The sequence below is a fragment of the Eleginops maclovinus genome, chromosome 21 (assembly GCF_036324505.1).
Source record: "Eleginops maclovinus isolate JMC-PN-2008 ecotype Puerto Natales chromosome 21, JC_Emac_rtc_rv5, whole genome shotgun sequence".
Classification (NCBI taxonomy): domain Eukaryota; kingdom Metazoa; phylum Chordata; class Actinopteri; order Perciformes; family Eleginopidae; genus Eleginops; species Eleginops maclovinus.
Genome location: NC_086369.1, coordinates 2196195 through 2216724, shown reverse-complemented (window position 1 = coordinate 2216724; position 20530 = coordinate 2196195). Strand labels below are relative to the sequence as shown.

General features: G+C 43.9%; 1 protein-coding gene across 2 annotated transcripts; it reads right to left on the bottom strand.

Annotated features, from left to right (window-relative positions):
• Positions 1 to 2288: 2288 nt before the first annotated feature.
• drd3 (dopamine receptor D3) lies at positions 2289 to 20257 on the bottom strand. Of its 2 annotated transcripts, none has more exons than XM_063912175.1 (8): positions 20081 to 20257; positions 17799 to 18128; positions 12943 to 13055; positions 11281 to 11417; positions 8250 to 8443; positions 5729 to 5794; positions 4210 to 4570; positions 2289 to 3332 (listed from the first exon to the last, which is right to left on the bottom strand). In XM_063912175.1, the coding sequence occupies exons 2-8, from the start codon at positions 18084 to 18086 to the stop codon at positions 3136 to 3138; spliced, it is 1356 nt and encodes a 451-aa protein (XP_063768245.1). In that variant the 5' UTR covers positions 18087 to 18128; positions 20081 to 20257; the 3' UTR covers positions 2289 to 3135. The 2 variants fall into 2 exon arrangements, with proteins under 2 accessions (XP_063768245.1, XP_063768244.1); XM_063912174.1 differs by lacking the exon at positions 20081 to 20257 and adding an exon at positions 18403 to 18416.
• Positions 20258 to 20530: the final 273 nt, after the last annotated feature.

Here is a 20530-nt window from a genome sequence, read left to right as displayed (position 1 = left end):
AAATGAGCTAAAGATTTACAAGCTTACAGGAACGGTGTATTCTGTCCTTATCTCGACACCGTATTTGATGTTGGTTTTATTGTTTTAGTATTGTATGTCGAAAAGATGCAAAACCAACATGCTATACTATGTATATCACAAACCATCTTTGGTACCAACCGTGTTCAAAGTCCTGCTGGCTGCACCCCTGCTGTTGTTTACCACTGCACCGAGGCGGTATGCTGTTTCTGTTCCGGGTGACACTCCATGCATCTAATGTAAAAGATTTCCCTACATGTGTTGTTGTAGTGTCTTTCGATTTGAACCGCTTGCGGAGTCAGACTGAAAAATAGTTATCCAGTTTTGATTGAAAATATCCCCCTTTTCTGCCCCTCCCATAGGGTTAGCTGACATGGTTGATGGATAGAGTAAGACGCTGTGGAATCTGTCTGATGTCACTCAAACGGTACAGTACGACTTGTTTTAATAGCAGAGTACATTACATCAATTTCACTTTCCACATTTGAGAAGCATATTTCACTACGAACTTCAAATGACACTCTAATTGGCAAATCGCATACTATGGCCAACTGTGACTCATCTTAATGGCATATCATTTAATTTACCTAATCACGTTTTCTCAGCATACTACAGTACACTCAGCATTCATCCAGAGTGGAGGCTGGTTCCCTGAGGAACAGACCAGCATGAAACCTGAAGAATAAGTATATATTATTTTATATTTTTAAATAACTTCTGTCGTTTAAGCTTTATACATGCAATGTAAAGGCTTTTGATACAAACTGTGTTCTTATCTCCCAATCTGACTCTGGTCCTTACTATTATCTGAAGGATTTCAATTAAAGCACCTCTGTGTGGGCGTTCTCTAACAGCAGGGGGGCATTGATAGAGATTTTGCACGCTGTCAAACAAAACGCTGAAGCTAATGATGGTGGGTGGTGCAGCTATGTTCCTCAGATTTATCGTGAAAAAAATCAGCTCAAAAGAAGCTCCTTTAATGTGGTATCCATGTAGTTACATTTCACATGCATGTTCAGCCCACCTGCTGCGCACTCACGCGCTCACTGTCAATATGGGTCGAGAAACTAATTGGAATTTTCCCGATAATTACTGCCAATTATAATGTACAGCACTTTTCAGAAAAGGTCATAGAAATGAAAAAGAAAAAATGTACTGAATTTATGAAACCCATAAGATCATCAAAAACACTGTAACGGAGAAATCGATTGAGTGGGAATCTTCCACACGTTTGACATTTGATAAGTGCTCCATTAGCTTGCGTCGCCATCAGGATCAAACACGTTGCACACAATATGTCTTTGGACTAACTAAACACTTGGATGAGCCCACACATGCTCTTTTGTTTTTAAATATCTGTAACCTTTACTCTAGCAGCGTCTGAGAATAAATGTACCACTTTAAGCCTCGCCGCTGATGTAGATGCAAAGCAGAATCATCAGCTTGATCGATCTATTGAGCGTCTTTATATTATTGGATGCAATACCTCAGCCTCTGGAGACATATTAGGTGGCTCTCAGCCTTTTGGGGTTTGGCGCTCATATGCAGTTAATTTCCACAATAACATGTTTAATATTGTCTCTGAATGACTGGAAGTAATCTAAAGGACCGTGTGCACAGCTGTGCAGTGTTCCCAATTGAACTGAATTATTCACATTCAATTGCAATTAAAGAACAGAGGAGCAAACACCACGGCATCTCCACCTCAGTTTGTTGATGTCCTGATTACTTCATGAAGTCTCTACACATCCCGTTTATTATTGATTTCAGGTGCATAAGAAGAGGCAAACATAAATTAACACTGGCTCATTGGCAGCCTGGGGATCACATTACTGCGTACAGCCATAAAGAGACGCGCACACACACGTAAGCACACCTGGTGATCCTAAGCCGTCTCGGTGGAACCAGGCTGAGGCGATGTAATGGCACAAAGTGTCAGGGGAGCAGGTGTTCATAGCTCGCCTGAGATGGAGACCCCTTTCTCTGCTTTCATTCTGCTGCGATCCATAATTAATCTGCATGTTTCCTCAATATCTTTGATCCTTGTTGTTGGTTTAAAGTTTTGATTCTATCCTCCTATCAGGCCCTATCTTATGTTGTTTTACATCCTCTCTCTGTGTCATTGTTACTCCTTATTTTCCTCTCGCAATCTCACAAAAATGCTGTTTGCTAACTGCTTGATTCAGCAGTCTGAGGGTGTCTTTAATCACCAGGAACAATCAGACATACACATGGACAACAACAACTGTGTGTGTATAAATAGCCTGGAGTGCCGTTTAATCATTTATTTTATTTACAACAAACAGAAGAAGCACCGTCCAGCTCTGATCTGCCAACCATACAGTTTACAATCCTAGCTCGATTTGTTAAGATCACAAAGCCCCTCCATCACAGCATCAGGACAGTCAGCTCTAAATCACAGGGGGGGTTCGCCAATAAACCGACAATCCCTTTTGAGAAAACACATTTCCAATGAGCATTACATCAAAATCTCAATGCTTCTTTTTTTTATTCTAATGAATCCACATTGAACACAATGCTTTTACACCAAAATATATGACAATCTTTAAGAATGATGGTGTCTTGTAGGGACAAATACAATCCTTCCAGCACAATCCAAGCGAACAGCCTTGAAATTTGATGTGTGCATGCACCGTAGAGTAACTGATGGTGAGTGGGGGAGGTGAGGAACATCAGTTAATCCACACACTGCGGTGGCGACAGGCCTCTGGACAAAATGGCCCACAGTTCTGCGATCTTATCAGCCTTGAAGCTTCTTCATATCACGTCCACAGAGCTTTCATGTGGATAGGAAAGTCCTGTTTCAAAGAGCAGCACAGATACCGCGTGAGATATATCCACGAGAAAGTCCAACACCTTGTGCTATCAAAAAGACTGTATGCATGTGGAAGTCTTTTTTTAAGAGTAATACTGTTCCATTGAAGTCCTGTTGAGGAAAAAGTGAAGTAAAATCCTCTTTTCTTTTGTTTATTGCGTCTGTTTTGTTCCTCCATGCTTCACCTGGCTGCTCTTGTAAGGCAGGTTAACATCTGTTTTCTAGGTGCACCACACTTAACAGTAATATCCATTGTTTAATATCCTGTCGCTCTGCCTTCCTCAGCAGCTGAGGATCTTGATGAAAGCCCGTCTGAACTCGATGTTGAAGGTGGTGTAGATAATAGGGTTGAGGGCACTGTTGACATAGCCCAGCCAGGTGAAAGCGCTGTAAAGCACGGGAGGCACGTAGCATGTCCTGCAGTGGGTGTTCAGAATGTGAGTCACAAAGAAGGGCAGCCAGCAGATGAGAAACACCCCTGGAGCAGCCAGAAATCAGAGGGACATGGAGAGAGGACGGAACAAAGAAAGCACAAAACAAAGTTGTAAGAATCGTGTCGACTGTTGATTTCATTATGGAGTCAAAGGTAGAAAACAATGAACATCAAACATCAATTAACAGCTGGGGGCAGCATTTGGAACTGTTACTATAAGTCTCATTTCAAACTGCCGGTGAGTTTGTGTCGCTCGAGAGGACACTGCCAAATGAATCCATACTTTGGGTTGTATTCAAACGGCTCTCACTTATTTTCCCAGGCAGCCATAGGACAATTCATACATAAACATCCAGAAGTGATGCAGAGTAGTTGAATAACTCATTAAATTCAAGCTCTATAATTGGGGTCACAACTTCATGGAAAGTGTTCAGCTGGCTGAAAAGCATATGGGGGGGGGACTGAGATTATTTCTGGTTGTGCGCCACAGCTTTCTACCAACACCCGTGTAACGTAATGAGACACCTCTGATTACATTCATGTCAGAGAGATCCATACTGTGCCAGGGCTAAATTGTCCAGCCTTATAGAAAGCTGGCTGATAATTGGAGCGTGTGGAAGCTGTGTCAGGAGCTGAGTGGGTTTGGACACACACCGGGAACCCGAAGCCAGCCACACATTTCTGACAATTCAACTTGATTTATTGGGACTCTGCTAAATATGCAGCACATGTAAGAAAATGTGCTGTTGCCATCACCTCCAGTACAGGTATGTGCTGCAGAAAACACAATCCAACTGTTAAAGGCGCAGGGAAGGCAGGACTTCATTAAATTGCCTATGCATTTCTAAATACCCAAATAAATGTGTTTAGATCGATTTACCCCGGGCAAACATCACCCCCTCTTAAGACAACCTCCACTCACCAAGCACGATGGCCAGCATCTGAGTGGCCTTTTTCTCCCGTGCGTGCATGCTCCTGAATCTTGAACTGTTGACTTGTGACTGAACCGTCCACCGCACCGACGTGTGCGTCCGTCCGTTTGACAGATCTTTCACCTCGCAGTTCCTCCTGACAGGAGGTCGTTCGTTCTGGTTGTTGTCGTCCGCCTCCTCCTCCCCTCGCTCCAACTCCATCTCCGTGCGCCCGCAGGAGGCGTGGCTGAGGCTGTTCTGCGTGTCCACCGGGGGCAGACCTGAGTCCACCGGGCTCGTCTTTGGACGTTTGCGCCACAAGCACTCAGACAACAGGTTGGGCTTGGAGGGACTTGGAGGCTCTACGCCCTGCTGTCGGAGACACAAAATACATGATTCAGATTAACTGTCCAAACATATTCTAGTAATCATATGAGTTATACTTTTGTATGTACAACACAGCACATCTATATGTCCTCAGCGGAAAACGGTCATGCATTAATCCTCAGAAGAGGCTAGGAGATGATACATGTATAAAGGATGTGTAGAGTAGAGAGGTAAGCAAGTGAATCCCACTTAGGAAATCAGGGAAAAGTTAAAGATGACCAATTTTCAGACCGATTTAAACCAGTATTTGTGATGTGCTCATTTTCAGGTTGTTCATATTCTTTTCCCTCTGTTGTGACATCTCTCCACGCTTTAATGTTCATAACGCTCTTTATTCTTCTCATACTGCCTGTGTCTGCCAACAACTTAATGAGGCAATGTGGTAAACAGTTGTGTTTTTGGCTTAAACAGCTTTGACATCATAATATCAAAGCTGAGTGCTGCTGCAGCGAGCCAAAAGGAAGCATAATATGAGTCAGAGAGCTGGATGGCTGATACCTCTTAGAAGTGTTTCGGTGTTCAGACAGATTCATAGCTGTAGACACTTCTTTATGAACCTCCATGCTATAGTTTTGAAGTCCCAGATGCAGTTGAGTGACGTTATCTTAAATACAATATATTGTTTTTTTTAAAACTCTCCAAAGATCCTTTCCCCCGTGGAGCCATAAGAAAAGTCATTAAACAGTTAGAAAGTGTTGCGTAATGTGTCCTTCCAGTGAAGCCACGGAAGCATACATGTTCCATGCTCTCTGAATCCACACATTACAGATTCCCCCCCGCCTTTGAGCCGTTCATAGTGCAGCTGCTGCAGTGCGTCACACGCTGACTTTTCCCAGCTTTTGACCAGGTGACGAAATTCAAAGAGCCACGCTCCAGAATCACAGTGCTCAGCTCCCTCTCAGACCCCCGGGCTGCAGCCTCGGAGGGTAACAGAAAACTCAAGTGTGCACGAACAAACAAGCTGGCACACTCACATGAAAAGCTAAAAACAGAAGCTCCGTGCACGCGACCCAAGTCACAAAACGCCAACACAGTCGATATGAGAGTTATTCAGGCTGCGCTGCATTCAGCAAAACCAGAGCAGTGAAAGAAAACCAAGAGTCTCCCGGCTGCTTTGGATCTCCAGTTTAAAATAGCACTTACCACTTTGATCCTTATAGGGGACAGGTCTTGCTTTGCCTTGGGAGTCTCTTCCTGCAGACAGGTCTCCTAAAGGATGAGAAGGATATACATTCAGTTTCTAAGGGAGATGCTGAAACCCTCCTTATCTCATCCCAACACCCTACCCAGCACTTCACAGGTATAGAAAGTCATTGATTAGTTCTACCATGGGGGGAGGGGGGGGGGGGCTATTATATATTAAAAAATGCTATTATATCTGAGTCATGACTTTACATCACGTTGCAAGATATTTTAAAACCTTCAAATCCAGAAAGAATAAACTACAACTGCTCTTTAAGTGCCTTAAATCCAAACCTAGATTATATGTAATTATGTTGCTGCAAAACCTTCAACTATAACTTCAAATATGATCCAGTATCTGCATTAAACGTACAGTTCAGGAGGGAAAACTTGAGGAGGCCATATTCTGTTCATGTTCAGGTGCATATCAGTGTGTAGTGTCTCTCCTGGGACATGTCTCCATGCTTTAATGTTCAGAAAGCTCTTTATTTCTCTCACACTGCCTGTGCTGCAGCACCTCTTTTCACCCTCTGTCTGAAACCAGAGGCCAGTGATTATGAACCTAACTAATTTATCAGCAGGCGACCCCTCCATATTGATCAAACAGGGTTTACATAAATGAACTTGGATTAACTAAACAGAAAGAGTTTGTAGTTGTGCACCAGAGCTTGATTCTGTGTAGATCGATTGATTCCCCCCCCCCCTCTAATTAGAACAGTATTTAGGTTGAACAAGTCCTTGTTGGTGAAACCCAGCCGATGTGTGTCAGAGAATTAGAATTCACGTCTTGTACATTTTCAATCACTTTCACTTCTGAGCAGGACGCTGTGCGACTCCATTAGAGCGCCCTGCAGAAATAGAGATAAGTCGCTTTTGAAACAAGTCTCTTTCTACATATCAATGTCCTTCAGTCGACTGAGTCACAGTCCTGTTGTGTTATTTCAAAACAGGTTTCCATTGTAACCCCCTCAGCCTGATCTCCTCGGGGGCTTAGATCTCACAATGAGTGTCTGCTCTCGTGGATGAGATCCCAAACTGGGGCTCCACGACAACCAATCATCTGTAAAATGCTCTTAAATAGGAGATATCACTGGGAGTTGGTGTGCAGTGGAGTGGAGAAATGTTGAGGGACCACATTGCACGGGAAGCTGGTCCTGTCATTCAGTTGAATCATAGTGGCTTTTTATACTTCGTCTCAAAGGGGTTTCAGATGAGCATGAGCTGCTGTATCCCTGCCCTTGGTTGATAGATAAAGCCATCATTTTTATCAACATTATCTTTGTAACACAACAGCCCCAGGGGTGAATAATAAAGCAACGTACAAGAAGGTTAAAGTCATCAGCTGTGAGACAGATGTAACGGGACAGGAGTGACGGACGCGATCAAAGACATGACAGCTGAAGGAGAAGCGGGGTGCACACCGTATGAGGAGGATGAGAAGATCCTTGTATGGACTGAAATATAATTGGCTCTCAAAATAAACTCTCCGAAGAGGAGCAGGGATATCCTTATCCTTCAGAAATAATTCACTATCTATCAGTCACTGTGTATTAATTACCTTAAAGACAAAGGGCAGCACGGAGAACATTCTAATTAAACAGTCTTTGAGCGACTCGACTCCCATTTGAATTAAGAACACTTACACTGACAGCCGTGGCACCGCTATACTGCTTTCCTATACAGCTCATTTCCTCTTTGTTCGGCAGACAGCGATTCCTCTCACCCTACACATTTAGAGTAGTAACAGCTTTTCGCCTCCTTCTGACATCTGATCTGAACCCCTTTACCCACAAATACATGCAAATGAGAAAAAGGTGTCATGTTATGCAACTTTACTGAGGATTTGGAACACAATAGTTGTTCTTTTACTGCATTGGAGGCACGTTACGACGCTCTGTGAAAGCTTCTCCCTGTCTGACGTAATATATAAAAGTAAATGATGATTTGCATGTCATTATGGGAATGAATAACGAGAGTGAATTAGGGAGAGGGGCTGCATGAGAAATATAAACCATAGATTTGAGTCTGTATATTATCAGATACAAAGGGTTTAATTTCAGTGGAAAATAGAACTTTCTTCTCTGTAATAAATCAGGAACCACTTCCTAATAAGACACCCCTTACTAAGGGATTAGAAAGCGGGGCTGACAATGATTGATAATGCACAAAGCTGCAAGTATTTATGAATTTCACAAACTCTGTGAGGGAGATCGATTGCAGGAGTCGTTCAGGATTCCTTTTTATTCCCTTATTGTTTCCACTTTTATTGCTACACAACAAAAGAATATAAAGTCCTATCTAGCAGCAGTTCATCAAACACTTTGTGAGCGTATGTCCTTGGCCTCTTCTACCGCTTCCTCCGTCTTGGCTCCCTTCCCTCCCTTTACGCCTCACTTTGCAGTCCTTTAATGTCATGGAGTCCTAAATAAACGGCTGACCATAACTCAGCGGCGGTAATAAAACACATAGATAACGTGCTCACCACAGACGGTGGGGTGGAGCCCGGCTGCACTTTCCCGCTGGCCTGCCGAAAGATGATCCTCTTCCTCCTCATCCGCAGGAAGACGTAGATGCGGATGTAGACGAGCAGAGTGACGACGAACGGCAGGTAGAAGGACACCACCGAGGAGTAGATCACAAAGTCGGGGTTGGAGATGGAGCACACCAAGGGATCATCTGAGGCCAAAACCAAAGGTTAATATGCAGAATACCTCAGGGTGAAAGAAGAGACAGTAGGCGTTACGTGTAGATAACCTCTGACCCTGGGGATCATGCTCTTCATCTTGAGGATGACCTTGATATCCCTTATAATAATGTAGAGATTTATTTTCATCATTAGGGAGAGAGCCACTCACGATGGGCCACACTAAAGTCATGCCAGAATTAAAGGGACCCTATTATTATTATTAGTGCATGTAAATGGTCTGCAAGGGCTAAAATCCCTGTGTCGCCTGCAGATGGAGATTTCCCCCCCCCCCCCCACACACTCACTTCTATTAGCGCTCCAACGCATTGCATGTGACTGGCTAAGGGGCGGGACATATCTAAGCAGGTTGACAAATCAGAGCAGACTTGGCTCTGGTTTCAGACAGAGGGTGAAAAGAGGAGCAGCAGTACAGGCAGTATGAGACACATAAAGATCTTTCTGATCATTAAAGCATGGAGACATGTCCCAGGAGAGACTCTACATACTGATATACACCTGAACCTGAACAGTAATACTAAATGAATCCTTTGATCCCGTTGTATTATTGTATTTACCTTGGCTATACATCACAATCTGACGTATATAATGTCACATAAATAAAAGGAATGACCTTGATCACTGCTGCATGTAATCACGCAGCAGTGAGGAGGAGCAGTGAGGAGCAGCAGTGAGGAGCAGCAGTGAGGAGGAGCAGCAGTGATGGATTTGATGATTATTCTGCCATTTATTCAGATTAACAGCCCTTTTGGTTTGATGTATTCATAAGGTATAGAGCAAATTTTCAATCAAAATCCAGAGCTAAATATGTATCAGTGAGCTTATGGTGCTGTAAATTGAAATTGAAAAAAGGCCGGCTATGTGCACAGCTGTGTGTGATGCATGTCAGAGGCATGAACAAACTGAAGTGATGGGCCTCTCCATGGCTGTTCCTCTGGATCAATAACACGTCAATACAAAGAAAGAAAGAAAATGCACACACACACACACACACACACACACACACACACACACACACACACACACACACACACACACACACACACACACACACACACACACACATATTCCCAGTCACACTCCTCACCACGCTCAGTTTCTAGATTATCTTTGTGAAAAAGTACTGTAATTGCATTTTTTTTGCCGCTGTTTTTCAATCCTGTTCTTATGGAGGTTAATGAAGGACCTCATGTGAACCCACTGTTCCCTCATTCCACTGCTGATTCGTGTTGGTTGCATACCGATAAAAAAAAGGGTCCGCAATCATCCAGCCATTGTTTAGCATTGATTGTAAGCGAACTCAACGGAACGCCCGCATCCCTCTGAGCGGCTTTACATTGTGTCCGCCGCACTTGATTGTGTATGTGCAGTCATGCAACGGTGCTGCTTGCTATGGGACCTAAAATAGCATTTGCATCTGCATTTCTCTGTCTTCTTCTACAGTTCTGGTTCATTCTTTTTCACACCAACACAGGAGACCTTATTTCATCTGCATAGGTGTTGTTCAGTCGTGCAGAAGCACATTTGATACCAAAAAACTTCGCTCAGAATCATCCAAGAGAAAACTAGAAGAAGATGTCACCCTATTGTGAGACACATTTTAGTTTACTGGGAACATGCAATTATTTCTACTCCCTCCACAGATGCATTCAGTACATCTCTAAACACAAATGCATGACTAAAAATGAGACAGACACATTTGGGAAAAATACCTAGAAACGTTTCTCCTTCAGTGCACTTAATGTCACGGATAAATTAAATTCAGCAAAGCTCTCAGACTACTGTGTATCACTATCAGGGGCACTTCAGACATTTAGTGGTGCAGTTTAATAAGATTTAGGCACTTTGAGACAGAAAGGGAGTTATTGTGACGTTTCCAATCATGCAAACTCATCTATTTGACTATTCTGCTCATCTTCTGCTTCATAACAGTATTTTGTGTCTACTTTGACATGTCTTCATGCTCTAATGTTCAAAAAGCTCTTTATTTTTCTCATACTGCCTGAGCTGCAGCACCAGAGGAGCAGGGGGGGTGGAGTATGTGGGAGAGAACACACAGACACCTTTGCAGACCATTTACATACAAATACACCTATATAAACACACTACAGGAAAGGGACAACCCCAAAAGCATAATAGGGTCCCTTTAATAAATGCCCCTCACCATAATGAAGTATGAATACAGATTTTTGCACAAGATATTTGGAATTTCTGTGACTTTGAAAGACATCTCCAAGGTGAGCAGCTTCTCCCACTTGGCTGCTCCTCATGCCTGTCCTGACAGATGGGTTGTTGCACAGAACCATCTGAGGGGACATCATTGGAAATTGTTTGGATGAGGGCAGTCAGAAAGATCTTGGCAGGTGTAAACCATGCCCACAGCTGCCAGGACTTCACAGGATGTTGACTGCCTGTCTCAAAAGCATCACTTGGAGCCTGACAAGATGAATGTGCACTCCCGTGTGACCTTGTGATAATGACATGTCTCTCAAACTCAACATGCAGCAGCTTGAAACACAAACAAGCTCTCGGTTCAATCGTCATGAGCTGTGTTTTTGTCAGGCTGGACATCACACCACTTTTCTAGTACAGACCATGACACTCTGACATGCTAAATTGGTGGAATGCACCTTTTAATCCCATATCAGATTTGCATTTCTTGCCCCACAGCTGACCCTAAAAGGCAAGTGCTCCTGACCCTGAATTTCCCGGTCACACGGTGCCTTCGTGACTTGAATTATATTTTGCATCCTGCTAACTCGCTGTGATGCGCCTCGACAGGAAAGTGGAGTCATTATGTTGACCTGACCTGTGGTGTTGAAGCCAAACAGCAGCGGGCAGGAAACGGTGAAGGCCAGGACCCACACAGTGGCAATCATCACAAACACTCTCTTCTTGGAGCGATGGGTGGTGTTGTACAGGACGGGCATCACCACGGCGGTGTACCTGCAGAAAAACACACACGTTTACAGTCTGTCTCGCTGGGTGGTGAGTTCTGAATGGAGACAAAAGTGCTGATATAGTTCAGTCAAAGGGAACAATTAGAGGGAGAAATTGAGTGCTTCTCAGATATGAGTGGATAATATAAAGAGGAACAATGGAGCACCGAAGCAGGCAATTCTATTTAGAAACAATTTGGGTATTCAGCAATAAAAGTGGAGCAAGGATTTAAGAGTTAATCAGCAAGAGTGTGTAATGAGCCCGGGAAAAGTAGGCTCAGAAGGCGCAGCAATTACGCTGGCCCCCAACCCAAAATGGATGTGATGTTGTTCCGAGCCAACTGCCATCCCTGTTTATCCTCATCAGACTAATTACACTGGTTCCCTTTCTGGGTAGAAATGCAGGGCTGAGCTCGGGGTGCAGGTAGTCTCTGAATCACTCTGACCTCCTGGTGTCTGGGTTAAAGGGAAAGTGTACGTGATGCATCGATCCAGGGCTGCTTTGAGTTACGCGGGATGAAAGAAGACTCTTCCGCTGCCTGTAAGAACAAACTCCTCACCTCCAAGTTTTAATGTAAGAACTTTATCTCAGTGTTTCCGCTCGGTTTGACTCTTCCTTTTCAAACAGGCGATAAATCATCGCTGCTACGACTGCTGTGAGACTTTATAAATAAGCAATCTCTCACAAAGGTGATGCGTGCGCGTTGAACACTATCAATGACACAGAATGTCCCCGGAGATTCACTTAAATTTGGCACTTGGTCAAGCGTGTGATACCGTAAACGTGATGTTTTGGCGTCGTCTTATAATTAATTCAGAGAGGAACACGGGGCTTCAGGCAGCAACTCCATCCCTCGGAAGCAGGTTATAATTATCAACCATGTGTGCAAACATAATGTACCAGAAGGCATACACAAATATTCAATTACAAATATAGAATATGGGTTTTACTGTACATGACTATGGCCCAAAGCAAAGCAAACTTTTGGTAACTTTGAACCAGCCCCCATGAGACTAACTAACTGTACACACTCATCACACATCCATGTAGGATTTGTTGAACTCTAGCTGCAGGTTATAAGTTCGAGACCGTACAGAGCGATTAAATATTAACAGTGACACAAAAAGAAAACCAAGCAAATAAATAATTGAAATACAGGATCTATGTAAAGTTCAGACTAATGCAGGACACGGTTCCCTTCTGCACTTATGCAAACAAATCCACGGCAGTAAGACTTGAATAAAAGCCTGAGTCTGAACCTAAAACACCCACACAGTGTTCAGAAAACCCTCGGTCTCGTCCTCGCTGTGTCTCAGTCTGTCAGCGCTGATGCAGAAAGATACACACATTTATCAAGAGGATTGGAACAAGGAGGGGGAGTAGTGTCTTCCACCAGGAGAGCGCTGCAATATCCATGAAGTGAAGTGAGAAAAGAGCAAGAGGGTGAAATATGGAAATCTCACAGGATGACATTTATACTGGAGATGTCACGGCGGATATCAGTAGGCACACACACACGTTACACACTCACCTGTCAATGCTGATAGCACACAGGTTGAGGATACTGGCGGTGCACATCATCACATCTAGCGTGACAAAGACGTTACAGTAGAGCCGGCTGAAAAGCCAGGCGCCGCCGACCACCTGCACAGGACAGACAGGCAGATTATCAACGCACATGTTTCTCTTTGCCTTATTCAGCGTGAAGTGTGACACACCTACTGAGTGCACAGAAAAACACACCTGCACATGTGACAGAAAGGCAAGAAAGAGGGAAAACACAGTTGGGCAATGATACAAGTGAGGAGAAAAGAAGAACGAGCTGCTAGAAATACATTCACCCTGATATACTACGTTTAGAGAGGACATGTTCTGCTCTCTCTCAGGTTCAAATGAGTATTTTGAGACATGTCTCCATGCTTTAATGTTCAAAGAGCTCTTTATTTCTCTCATACTGCCTGTGCTGCAGCTCCTCTTTCCACCCTCTGTCTGAAACCAGAGCTGAGTCTGCTCTGATTGGTTAGCTGGCCGGCTCTGTTGTGATTGGTCAAGCGCTTAGAGATGTCCCGCCCCTTAGCCTATCACGTATAATGTGTTGGAGTGCTAGCCAATAGAACTGTACATAGTGATGTGACTGTGTCCCGGAAGTATACAAAAGAGTCCAATGGAGGCGTTTCAGGCCTCAATTGTTCCCTGATGTTTGCCTTTGCAGACCATTCACATGCACACAATCCATTATAACACACTACAGGAAAGGGAAACCCCCACAAAGCAGGATCGGACCCCTCTAAAGATTTATTCTAGTAGGGATTTTAATAAAGCTCATTTGTCTTCTTAATATCTCTGTCACTTGTTCTTATCACACGAGCTGCAACTGTGTGGATGTTGTGTGATGGATACCCCTACAAATGTTGTTAAACATAATTACCGTGAAGACAATTTTCAATTTCCAGAAGACATTGACCCCCCCCATGGTAAAGTGATAACACCGCTCACCCAGTGCAGCAGAGTCCTGCTCAGACCGACAGGCTTTCACTCAGGCTCAATAATGCCTGCTAATAACTGTCTGACAAAGATAAATTGGATCCAAGCTCCATCCCCTGACTGCTGATTCTCCTCAGCCCGAAACGGGAATAAACGCCAGCCTCCACAGGCAGGCGGAGGGCACACATGGGAATTCGCACACAATCACATGAGCAGAGATGTAAATAGACAAGAACCTCTCGCAGGGAACTGAGAGAAACACATATTTATACTTCCCACTGTGGAAGCATTCACTGTCGACTTTCCTTAGCCTTGGTATAAACGTCTAGTGTCATATTTGCTGGAAACATCCCAGAACACAATGAATAAATCAAATGCTCTGACGGACAAAGGAAAACAATCTATGGCTGTAAAAGAAATGCCAACATTTTCCTATCTTTTCAACACATTTCCTATATTCAATTCAAACAATCTCAACCCGACGACAGTAATGCACATTACTTTCACTCGATGGGCTCTGAGCCTGTGAAAGCCGCATACAGGCGAGGGATGGCTTTATGAAAGTGCTTGCTATTGATCCATAATGCATGTCACAAAGGAACTTCAAAAAGTGTGAGACAGAAACATCCTTAAAAACTACACAATGTGATGTTGATTTTCTACATGCAAAAGCCGTATGCTATGGCAAACACTGAAATAGGCTGACCACCAAGACTTTGTAGTCTCACTATAGGGGAAAATATCCTCTTTTTGGCAGTGCAATGTCATCTCCTCGTAAGGACATTTGGTCCTCTCAAGTATAGAGCAACAACACACACACAACACATTTACACCCTGTACTTGTTTTAACACGTTCACCCCCTCACACAGAAAGGCTGCGGCACACATGTGGGCACATATTGAACATTGTGTGCAGTGTGGGGAAATGATGGTGACTCAGAGAGGCTCTGCAGATACATCGACTGCGTTTGAACAAATATGATCTATATTTTTGCAGCACTTAAGTGTGATCTGTGTCTCTGTGAGAAGAGAGACACAGCGGGAGCACGGCTTGTTAAGAGGATCTGTTTACATCAAATAAAACGTGTATCTCACATCAGGGTTGAGAGGGTTACTTGTAAAGATAATCACTTTAACTTAGTATCACAATATGAAGGTAACCCGATTACCTTCTGTTACTTTTGGATAATATCCAATGCAAGGTGTCCTCTCTCCTCTGCTCAGAGATTTTGTTTATAGGAAAACCTGCCTTTCATTAATCCCTGTTACATCTGTTACCCACAAAGCCTCGTGAAGCAGGTGCAAGCTGTTAGATATTCTCCTTCTCCAATGTTGGTAATTTGTGTCCCTTAATCTTATGTTACCTGTCAGATCCTTCTGTATTCAATAATCAATCAAAACAAGGATACATCTTGACCTGAATTCATCTCCACACTAAAAATGGAGTTGCTCCTGCAGTCGGGCTGCTCATTTGCTCTTCAGGATGTATTGTGCAAAGCGAGCACTCAGTCATTCCTGCCGATGCAGCCACTTCCTTCAAGTACAAGCCATACATCAACAGAGCCATCCGGGGGTAAGCTATAGCTTGCTCAAGGGCACATGATTATTGCCTGCTGCAGGATTGGACAGGAGATACTTGGTCACTCTTACTGCAAAATCACACCTGCAGAAGCCAACCAGCAACCCTGTGGTCACAACAAGCTAATCCCCCCCCCCATCCATCAGGTTACAGCCGGCGGGGCGACAGAGCATGCAGTGCCAGTCTTGGGATTTGAAAGTCTTTGCCTCAGACTCAAATGTTGATTCCTGCAGCTGTTTCCCAGATATTACTGACCTTTACGTTCCTGCTAAATTAGGAAATATTGTACCTTTGTGTCATCTTCTCATGACTCATTCCTTATGGGATTTGAAGAAGTGAAAAACGCTGTAGCTGCACGACTGCCTGCAGAGACTCATGACTGATTCTTGGAGAGGTTGCTGGCTACCTTAATTTACCTTTCATAGGATAAAATCATGTTGAATTTGTCAGATTCTGCCCACTGAGTGTTAATTATAGTTGTGTAGTGGTTCACCTGCTGTTGAATCTTCTGCACACTGTGAGAAAAAGTGCTTTTTGCTGATGGTGAGCAAACGTTGGGCAGCAGGGTGGCTGCTTGTTAAACGTAACTGGACTTCAACCAGATGATTTTCAGACGTCATGTGGCCAAACACCTGCCCTTGAGCAACTCACTCAGTTCCCCCCCAAGCTTCAAGGATGGCATCACACACACACACACACACACACACACACACACACACACACACACACACACACACACACACACACACACACACACACACACACACACACACACACACACACACACACACACACACACACACACACACACACACACACACACACACGCACACAGCACCTCTGCAGTGCATTTTCCAACGTGCCGAGTATTACTTTGATGAAATGCGGATGCCTGAGAGTCACGTCTTCGGTACACGTAATGGAGTTTCTGGACAGAAGGATGTGAGCTGAGAAAATGAACAATTACCACTCGAGTTTGAATCTTTGCCGTGCAAATAGGAATTAACAGCAAACACGTATATTTTAATTTGCCTCAGAGGTTTGCAGTGGCTTCTGTAAATTGAAGCTCAGCCAATAAACCAAAGTCAATTAGTTTGTGTTAGTATTCAATATGTGACACAGCAATGTTTAATCTACAATAATGGCAAAGCCCAATCTTGACCACATTTTATCATCATTACCTTCTTCCTATCACCCACTCGCTTGTCACCACATAATAAGTTCCTAATGATCCTAATCTGTTATGAAGATGTTCTTGCTTTCTCTCCAACGTCAGCTCTACACTGCCAAGCATCTGCATATCTCTTCCACATCCTTTCGGCTTTCTCTCAGCTTCCTTGCCCTCTTTCCCCTTCAGTGATTCCCAAAGCTTATAAGTGGTACTTCTGTAGTTGCCTGAGGAGCAGGTGTACAATTCTGGGGAGCTAAGCTAATTTAAAAAATGCTATATTTAAGATTTGATTATGAAGTTTGTCTCAAGACGTTTGTGTTCGGAGAAAGTTAAGCATTCGACTTTGGATGACAAATTGGTCAAATATGTTGCACGCTACAAACTATGCTGCACTGCATGTTTTGATAAAGAGATTTGGAATATGTGGAAATACATGCCGAAAAGGCTAAAAATCTAATGCTAGCTTGAAGTTAAAGGCACAACTTTTGAAATGGATACAAGTAATGAATTATAAGCCGTGTGAGCCACAAGATCTTCAACACAAGTAATAGATAAGTTAGCTATAAGGAGGCTACATGGTTGAAACATTGCTAATAGTATTTTAACTTTTGAATAAGCTAGTTAGGCTAATAGCTAGTAGTCAAAAAAGTGACTGAGGGAAATAGTTAGCTGCATGCTAGCTCATGATCAGGAACCGTTTGTTTTTATTACCCGCATCCACCTGACATGTTAGAGCAAAAGCACGAAAAAAGGTCTTGATCGTCCATCCGAAACACACCAACTATCTGCTAGCTTTATGCATTACTGTGTCAGCACTATTGTAAGTGCTGAGGTCTGACACAACGAGAGACGAGCTGGCTGAAGTGCTTTAGTGGTTGTTTGACAGAGTGAGCTACAGACAGGAAGAGAAGGTGTCAGGTGGACTCCTGTACGTTCCTAACTTATTCAGAGCACTCCTTTGCCACTCTTTGACAAATCCGCCTGAAACCCCTGATATTATCTAGTAAGCTCAACAACACCCTCCTGACCCAGAGGTCAACCTGCACATTATCTTTAAGGAAGGGCAACGGGGAAACTGTAAGATGCAGAAACCTGAGAGAAAAAAGAGGTTGTGAATCACTGGACAACACACAATACACCCTGAGCTCCTCACCTCCAGGTACACGGCCCATGGCATCACCAGGGAAGCCACCAGCAGGTCGGCCACGGCCAGGCTGACCACCAGGTAGTTGGTGGTGGTCTGCAGGGAGCGCTCCCTCAGCACGGCCAGACACACCAGTACGTTTCCAAACACGATGGCCAGGATGAGCAGGGAGTAGAACATGGCGTAGTAGTTACGCTCATCCTGCCCGGACGCCTCTGAGCTCTCGTTCCTCTCCGAGTCCCACTCGAGGCGGTCCGATTCGTTCCAGACCTGCTCTGCGCTGCTAAACATCGCCATGGAGACGTCCCGGTGACATGGGAGGTGAGATGTTTGGCAGACCTACCGAAGGGAAAGAGCATTGTTTAGTGTTTCATCACACAACCTCTCTGTTGGTTCCTCTCACATCGCACATTTGCCATCAAGGCAGGGCAAGTGTATTCATCCAGAAACTTTCAACACAACGCAATTCCAAGTGCTTTACAAAAATTGCAAAAACAGCATTAAGAGCATTAAGAAATAGTGCAGAGGAATCACATTTTGAAATGGCATTTAAAAAGAGAAACACAGCCTTACATAGAATACATCGGATATGAAATACAAGAGTTAAAGTTACAGTGCAGTGTGAGATATGAGAAGTCTTCAGCCAGGATTCATAAGGAGTACGAGTTGCAGCATAATCACTGAATGCTGCTTCTCCATGATTCTGACTCTGGGGACAGGAAACAGACCCGTCTCAGAGTCCGGGATGGTTCATAATGTAGCAGGAGATCAGCAATGTATTTTGACCGTAAACCGTTCAGATGTTGGTGGCAGCATCATTTCAGGTCGAAGGCTCAGAGGGGAGCGTCTCTTGGCTCCTTTAGTAACATTAGTCAGATAGACTGATAAATAAAACAGCTGAAAAGCATCCCTGCAGGGATGTTCTTTGCCGTGTACATTTGCACAAGTGCTTCCCCCCCCCCCTGCTGATTGGGAAATGAAGCAAATATCGATGCCTCATGAAGCTCCTTGGATTCTACAGACAATGAACTCAATAAAAGACTCAGCAGAAAAGAAAGCTCTTAACATCAAACTTCCTCAGCCTCATTCATATCTGTTCCAGTCAGCCTCTCAAATGTATAGCGCTCCTTCCTGTAAACGACTTTTAACACAGCAAACTCCAAAGCAGAGACGGTAACTTTAATGAGGGGCTGGCAGTTTGCCTTTGCAGTGTCAGTGAGGTTTGCTCATCAGGGAGGGGTAATAAGTCCACCCTCAGAGGTCTGGTTGGCTGCGATCCCGGCTCTGCTCTTCGCAATCCATCCTCCCTCTCATTTATTCCCAATCTTTCCTGGCCTGAATCCACACATCAGCGCTGGTAGTTCTAACACCTGTGTCTTGTGCAACAAACTGATCCATCTCATGCAGTGTCTCTTTCTGCCACAGAAATGTAGAGGAAGAAGCTGAGATCATTTTTGGACCTGGCTCAAACCCAGTAAGGCTTTGTAATGATTTTTTTCTCAGTCTGTTATTCGACTCAGTGTCATTATCCACAAGAGAGGAAGCATAAACAGCAACTGATACCAATCCCCTGGAAGTCTCCGGATGAGAGTGAGTCCATCAGTCAGGTGTGACAGGTCACCAGGATTGCAAATCATAAAACCACATCCATATGAACACATTTGTTTACATCCAGCAGCTCTTATGGGACACAAAGCTGCAGAGTGCCCCAGAGAATGGTTTGTTTGTATATTGTAACTCAAGTGGAAATTGAAACTGATTCCCCTTGTCACTCTTTTGTTCCCTCTCATATTAACCAATGTCAATGTGCAGAACTCTGACCTAAACGTGTGTGAGATCTGGGCATGAATGGCCCCTCAATTGCAGGCATGTATGTGCATACAGTATGCTCTGCAACCATATGAAATGGAAGGGGGTTGTATCAATATTAGGCTTAAGATAAAGAAAATTAATTTACTCAGGTCTTTGAAGTCTCAATCAATCATTTGCTCTTTTTTTCTTCCAGAATTGCAATACCAGTTTAGATTTGCACACATCAACCTTTAATCCTTGAATTCAATTAAATGCCCGAGATAGAGCCCCTTATCAGGCTCCATTATCATGCCTCGAGAAAGATAGATATCAAACACAGTCCAGTAACAGAGGGATAATTGCAATGATCACCTTTCAGGGCGCACACACAACACAAAAAAAGCTCAGAAATCGGCTGATAAGAATTACATTTAAAAAAGCAGAAACAAGAAAGGCGTTTAATGTTGATTAGTGTGCGTAAAGTAAACAGTGATACATACCTGTTACTGTTTCCCGGTGGAGAATTCATCAGATGCCATCGAGAAAAAGCATCCTCCAGGCAGAGGGGAAAGTTATCCGGTCATCGCGCCCAGCCCCGCGCGGGAGGAGCACTGCTCGGTGCCATTGCGCACAGCGGTCTATGAATGTGGGAAGCTCCAAATGAACCACTCACTAGCTACATTTCGACTAACGCTGTGTGACTGCCGGTCACACGTGTTGGGCAGTTGGTTTCTTTTTACACTTTTTTCTTGCAGCCACATGACGCGGAGGCACGCGTAATTGTCGAGACGTCAGGTGTCTCCCTTGTAGATGCGCGTTTAGGGATGCAGTGGCGAATGAAGGTGACTATCTATTACAGCCCAAATAACAGTTCAATGTCAATGTTGTTTTCTTTCCCCTAAACTAACATTTTCTAAACAAATAATATGAATATCTTTGAATGTGTTACA